Source organism: Lampris incognitus, chromosome 10 (assembly GCF_029633865.1).
Source record: "Lampris incognitus isolate fLamInc1 chromosome 10, fLamInc1.hap2, whole genome shotgun sequence".
NCBI classification, from domain to species: Eukaryota; Metazoa; Chordata; class Actinopteri; order Lampriformes; family Lampridae; genus Lampris; species Lampris incognitus.
In genome coordinates, this window is record NC_079220.1 from 1539363 (window position 1) to 1546862 (window position 7500).

General features: G+C 44.7%; 1 protein-coding gene across 1 annotated transcript in view; it reads right to left on the bottom strand.

Moving 5' to 3' along the window:
- Positions 1-7500, bottom strand: part of wnk4b (WNK lysine deficient protein kinase 4b) — a 96342-nt gene that overhangs the window by 51923 nt on the left and 36919 nt on the right. The window contains exons 8-9 of the mRNA XM_056287554.1: positions 3555-3801; positions 3248-3438 (exon numbers count right to left, since the gene is read on the bottom strand). Of these exons, the coding sequence (XP_056143529.1) occupies positions 3248-3438; positions 3555-3801 (438 nt within the window). The remainder of the gene's footprint in view (positions 1-3247; positions 3439-3554; positions 3802-7500) is intronic.

Sequence of the window (7500 nt, forward strand, 5' to 3'; positions counted from 1 at the left end):
GAGGCCCCTCTCACCCCTTACAAACAGTGAAAAATGGTTTAGTCCGCCCCTCCCGAGCATCTCTCAATGCAGCTCATCTAGTCCCGTCGCGAGTGACGGCTGATACTAGCACAGAGTCCTTTTTTAATCACGGCAAGATAGTTCAGTTGGGTTCAGCTGGGTTCAGCGGGGTTCAGTTGGGTTCAGCTGGGTTCAGCTGGGTTTAGCTGGGTTCAGTTGGGTTCAGTTGGGTTTAGCTGGCTTCAGCTGGGTTCAGTTGGGTTCAGCTGGGTTCAGTTGGGTTCAGCTGGGTTTAGCTGGGTTCAGTTGGGTTCAGCTGGGTTCAGTTGGGTTCAGTTGGGTTTAGCTGGGTTCAGTTGGGTTCAGCTGGGTTCAGTTGGGTTCAGTTGGGTTTAGCTGGGTTCAGTTGGGTTCAGTTGGGTTTAGCTGGGTTCAGCTGGGTTAGTGTACTGTGATGGTAAATAACATACAGGATGCTAGAACTCAAAAAAGTGATGCATGAGGGATAAAAGAGGAAAGGGGCCCACAGAGACTAATTATGTATAGGGCCCAGAATTTTGTGCTACACCCCTGGTCACAGATGCTCATTGACAGCCCGACATTGGCCGACGGTCGGGTCGGCCTGGTGAAATCAGGGCCCTAACAGTACATCTGTCACCATCTTACAATGCTGCGAAGGCAACTATTCCCCAACCCTCTGTGAAGAGGACACATGGCCACTGTCACTCTAGTGAATGCTCACACATATCTGATCATGAAACTGGTCGCTGGTTTGGGTCGTTATGCCACTGTATTGTTTAAAAGGGTGGAGGTACCTGCAGTCACTGTATTGTTTATAAGGGTGGGGACACCTGCAGTCACGGTATTGTTTATAAGGGTGGGGTACTTGCGGTCCCTGTTTTGCTTATAAGGGTGGGGTACCTGCAGTCACTGTATTTTTTATAAGGGTGGGGTACCTGCGGTCCCTGTATTGGTTATAAGGGTGGGGTACCTGCAGTCCCTGTATTGGTTATAAGGGTGGGGGTACCTGCAGTCCCTGTATTGGTTATAAGGGTGGGGGTACCTTCGGTCTCTGTATTGGTTATAAGGGTGGGGGTACCTGCGGTCTCTGTATTGGTTATAAGGGTGGGGGTACCTGCGGTCCCTGTTTTGCTTATAAGGGTGGGGGTACCTGCGGTCTCTGTATTGGTTATAAGGGTGGGGGTACCTGCGGTCTCTGTATTGGTTATAAGGGTGGGGGTACCTGCAGTCACTGTATTGGTTATAAGGGTGGGGGTACCTGCGGTCTCTGTATTGGTTATAAGGGTGGGGGTACCTGCGGTCCCTGTTTTGCTTATAAGGGTGGGGGTACCTGCGGTCTCTGTATTGGTTATAAGGGTGGGGGTACCTGCGGTCTCTGTATTGGTTATAAGGGTGGGGGTACCTGCAGTCACTGTATTGGTTATAAGGGTGGGGGTACCTGCGGTCCCTGTATTGGTTATAAGGGTGGGGGTACCTGTGGTCCCTGTATTGGTTACATTAGCTGATGATTGGTCAGTAATGGTTGTGTCCAGGTGTTCTTACCTGCGTTAGTCTTCCTGCATCAAGACACTACACTTTACCACACCTTCAGCTCCGTCAGTAAAACCACACATCAGGGTGGGGGTTTACACAGGAGTCTATGCAACACGGCTGTGTCTCTACAGACATTGAAGGTTCCTTGTGCATTAATATTAATATACTGACACTTGGTCAACAGTGTCCATATATCATATACACTCACCGGCCACTTTATTAGGCACACCTGTCCAACTGCTCGTTAACGCAAATTTCTAATCAGCCAATCACATGGCAGCAACTCAATGCATTTAGGCATGTAGACATGGTCAAGACGATCTGCTGCAGTTCAAACCGAGCATCAGAATGGGGAAGAAAGGGGATTTAAGTGACTTTGAACGTGGCATGGTTGTTGGTGCCAGACGGGCTGGTCTGAGTATTTCAGAAACTGCTGATCTACTGGGATTTTCACCACAACCATCTCTAGGGTTTACAGAGAATGGTCCGAAAAAGAGAAAATATCCAGTGAGCGGCAGTTCTGTGGGCGAAAATGCCTCGTTGATGCCAGAGGTCAGAGGAGAATGGCCAGACTGGTTCGAGCTGATAGAAAGGCAACAGTAACTCAAATAACCACTCATTACAACCGAGGTATGCAGAAGAGCATCTCTGAACGCACAACACGTCGAACCTTGAGGCAGATGGGCTACAGCAGCAGAAGACCACACCGGGTGCCACTCCTGTCAGCTAAGAACAGGAAACTGAGGCTACAATTCGCACAGGCTCACCAAAATTGGACAATAGAAGATTGGAAAAACGTTGCCTGGTCTGATGAGTCTCGATTTCAGCTGCGACATTCGGATGGTAGGGTCCGAATTTGGCGTCAACAACATGAAAGCATGGATCCATCCTGCCTTGTATCAACGGTTCAGGCTGGTGGTGGTGGTGGTGTAATGGTGTGGGGGATATTTTCTGGGCACACTTTGGGCCCCTTAGTACCAATTGAGCATCGTGTCAACGCCACAGCCTACCTGAGTATTGTTGCTGACCATGTCCATCCCTTTATGACCACAGTGTTCCCATCTTCTGATGGCTACTTCCAGCAGGATAACGCACCATGTCATAAAGCTCGAATCATCTCAGACTGGTTTCTTGAACATGACAATGAGTTCACTGTACTCAAATGGCCTCCACAGTCACCAGATCTCAATCCAATAGACCACCTTTGGGATGTGGTGGACCGGGAGATTCGCATCATGGATGTGCAGCCGACAAATCTGCAGCAACTGCGTGATGCTATCATGTCAATATGGACCAAACTCTCTGAGGAATGTTTCCAGTACCTTGTTGAATCTATGCCACGAAGGATTAAGGCAGTTCTGAAGGCAAAAGGGGGTCCAACCCGGTACTAGCAAGGTGTACCTTATAAAGTGGCCAGTGAGTGTATGTCCTATACTACATGATGCCAAGTGACGACGCTGCTTTGTGGAGTGAATCTGTCTGTTAATGTGCTCTGTCTTCTGATCCACTGCTCAGCAGAGTCCAACCTCCGTATTAAGCCTTCACCTTGGCTCCGATCAGCAGAGGAAAGGTGGTGCTGCTCTGACAGACTCCATCACTCCTCTGCTGTGTCGACAGCTGTCAGTCTTACAGCATGGAGCTGTAACTGTGTCCTGTCTGCTGCTAAAGGCCCCGCCCAGACTCAGCTACTCACCGCAGGGAAACGAAGGGCAGGGATTGGCTGGGCCTCAGTGGGTGGAGTCTCAGAGCACGTAGTTTCCTTGGCTAAGGGACTGGAGGAGGCAGGGACAGAGGAGGATGAGGTGGGGATGATAAAACGGCGTGGTGCTTCAGATGTATCCAGGAAACCAGAGGAGCTGAGGTAGTCGTCTGTCTCACAATCCGCTGCCATGGTAACAACACACATCGCAGCAACCGAGAGAGACAGAGACAGAGAGAAACCTTAGGGCCATTACTTATCTACTGTGTGAACGAGTTGGTCTCTGTCTGTCCCTCCTTACATGCAGCGGAAGAGTAGGAGGTGTGTTTAGGGTTGGTGACCAGCTTCCTCTGCTGCTCTTCCTCCTCTTCCCATTCTTTCTCTCTCTTTCTCTCTGCCAATTCTGGTTTGGTGGAGGGGGATTTCCCAGAATCCACTGGAGTCCCGGTTGATGACAGCACTGGTAATGACACCTGTGGCCCTGAGATGGTCGCTGTGGGCAGGGTTTGAACCCGGTCAGGGGGTGGGACTGAAACAGAGTCTGAAGTCTATTGGTGGAAATTATTGTGACAAAAAGCAAAATAAGAAAGAAGCAGTTAGACATGCGTTTCCGCAGAAGAGCCGAAGGGAAGTGAAGCAGTAAAACAACAGCTGCCTTCGTGTTAACAATAACAACTCAAAAAATAACTGGTATAATATACTGCCATCTAACGTCTCTGTAATAACTAATATCTCTAATAACTCTGTAATAACTAATACCTCTGTAATGGCTCTGTAATGTATCTGTAATAGCTCTAATAACCCTGTAATAACTAATACTTCTAATACCTCTGTATGGCTCTATAATATATCTTTAATCCCTGTAATTACCCTGTAATAACTCAGTAATAACTGCAATAACTAGACCTGTAATGGCTCTGTGATGTATGTGCAATAATATTCCTATAATAACTCTGTAACAACACTAATAGCTAATACCGCTGTTATGGCTCTGTGATCCGCATCAATAACCCCGTAATAATTATGTAATAACCATGTAACAGCACTGTAATGGCTCTGTAATCTGCAGTAAAGTGGTAGTAACTCTGTAATAACGATGTAATAACTAATAGCTAATACCGCTGTAATAGCTGTTAATGAATCTAACATATCTTTAATATCCGTAATAGCGCTGTAATAACTAATATCTCTAATCACTGTAATAGCTTCAAAATACTTATAACTCTGTAATAGGTCTAATAACAACTTATCTGTAATAACTCTGTGGTACCTGCCAGTTGGTTTGCTCCCAAATACAATACCACTGGACTGAATATTTATAATAATACATTTTATTTGTGGACACCTTACAGAAGACAATAAAAACAAGCAGCACTGTATCAGACAGCATGAAGTCAAAACAAAGCAGGGTAGACAATAAAGTTAACACAACAGATAACTAAAAAAATCATCATCTGCACAAAACTCAGCGATGCGAGGATCAGACTGAATATGCCAGTTTGAAAAGTTGCGTTTTGAGATGGGATGTGAAGGAATTGTTATATAATTGTGTTATCCTGTTTCAATATTGTATCCTTCTCTCACTCAGACGTGTGACTACCTTGTTTTGTTTCTTTTGTTTTTTTGTCTAGTAGTAGTAGTCCATTATAATTGTGTTATCCTATTTCAGTGTTGTATTTTGTAAATTGTGTAAACACAACATCATGTCATGTTGTGCATCTTGGGAGAGAGATCGTCCTCTGGTGCTCTCCCTGAGCTTTCTTCCTGTTGTTTCTCCCCGTTAAAGGTTTTAGGGAGTTGTTCCTCATCTGATCAGAGGGTCTAAGGACAGGATGTTGTGTTGCTGTAAAGCCCCTGAGGCACATGTGTAACTTGTGATATGGGGCTACACAAATGAAACGGACTTGAGATACAAGAGAACGTCTGCCTTCCTGCTGTTGGAGGAAGACATGTCCACCGTGTATTCTACAGCCTGTAATGTTGTTTCTTTCTCCCAAGTTTATTTTGGCCAATTACCCCACGATTCCAATTACCCCTCTCTTCCGAGCCGTCCCAGTCGCTGCTCCACCCCCTCTGCCGATCCGGGAAGGGCTCCAGACTACCACATATCCAACCGGGTATCATGAGATTTCGTGTCATAGTCACGAAATCTAATCTATGAAGTCATGCTGGGGGACACGATGTCACTGAAATGTTCTTGTCCGGCACCACGAAGTTGTTCCCAATGCATTCCTATGGGCCAAGGTTTTCTTGCACGAGTCACGTTATCAAGATGCTGCTCTGGTTGCTCTGGCTGCTCTGGCCTCCCGGGAGGATGCCGGTCACTTACATATATTTGAAAACACAAAAACTACAGCGGTTAGGGTTCAGGTTAGGCTTATATCTTGTAGTTAGTCCACTGCCCACTGGGCGGGGGGGCAGTAGAAGAGAGGATTAAGAAAATGACATAAAAAAGCAGTGAGGAAAATAAAGAGAGCTGATGTAGACGGTACCAAGCAGTCGTGTCGTTTCTGCTGTCTGATATGTGGATACATAACAGTTAGGGTTAGGGTAGTTTTTGTGTTTTCAAATATATGTAAGTGACCGGCATCCTCCCGGGAGCCAGACCAGCCAGAGCCAGCATCTTGATAACGTGACTCGCGCAAGAAAACCTTGGCCCATAGGAATGCATTGGGTACAACTTCGTGGTGCCGGACAAGAAAATGTCAGTGACATCGTGTCTGCCAATACGATTTCACAGTTTAAATTTCGTGCCTATGACACGAACTCTGGTGATACCGGGCTGCTCCTCTAATACATGCGGAGTCTCCAGCCGCTTCTTTTCACCTGACAGTGAGGAGTTTCACCAGGGGGACAGAGCACGTGGGAGGATCACGCTATTCCCCCCAGCCCCCCCCCCCCCCGAACAGGCACCTCGACCGACCAGAGGAGGTGCTAGTGCAGCGACCAGGACACATACCCACATCTGGCTTCCCACCCGCACACACGGCCAATTGTGTCTGTAGGGACGCCCGACCAAGCCGGAGGCAACACGGGGGATGTTTGTTCAGTACCGTCCCTCCAGAGCTTCTGCAGGTTTACTTGTTTATATGAAACAGGAGCGACGGGCATTACACCATGTGTCAGAGGGCTTTGTTATCTACGTGTTGTGTACGGTGAATAAAATGCATATTGTTTGTTGTATGAGGTGATTTGGCAGCAGATGCGTTGCCCCAGTGAGAATTAATAAAACTATAATGTGGTGGTGATACACAATGGAGGGTAGATTCAGCAGGGGCTGCTGCTCCTTTAAGGCAGACGTTCAGAGTGCTGACGTAGCACTGCTTAGAGTTTCCGAGGCGGAGCCATGTTAGCAGCAGCCTAGCGGTTGGTTAGCTGGTTGCCAGGAGAGGTTGTGCTGTATCGGTGTTGTTTTGTGTGGCGAGTAAACGGGATTGACTCGACTCGATCTCTCCGTCTCCTCATTCCTGCACTGCCACAATGTAACTATTCTAACTGAATGAGAGAATTAATAAAACTATAATGTAACTATTCTAACTGAATGAGAGAATTAATAAAACTATAATGTAACTATTCTAACTGAATGGGGGAATTAATAAAACTACAATGTAACTATTCTAACTGAATGAGAGAATTAATAAAACTATAATGTAACTATTCTAACTGAATGAGAGAATTAATAAAACTATAATGTAACTATTCTAACTGAATGAAAGAATTAATAAAACTATAATGTAACTATTCTAACTGAATGAAAGAATTAATAAAACTATAATGTAACTATTCTAACTGAATGAGAGAATTAATAAAACTATAATGTAACTATTCTAACTGAATGAGAGAATTAATAAAACTATAATGTAACTATTCTAACTGAATGGGGGAATTAATAAAACTACAATGTAACTATTCTAACTGAATGAGAGAATTAATAAAACTATAATGTAACTATTCTAACTGAATGAAAGAATTAATAAAAGTATAATGTAACTATTCTAACTGAATGAAAGAATTAATAAAACTACAATGTAACTATTCTAACTGAATGAAAGAATTAATAAAAGTATAATGTAACTATTCTAACTGAATGAAAGAATAAAACTATAATGTAACTATTCTAACTGAATGAAAGAATTAATAAAACTACAATGTAACTATTCTAACTGAATGAAAGAATTAATAAAACTATAATGTAACTATTCTAACTGAATGAAAGAATTAATAAAACTATAATGTAACTATTCTAA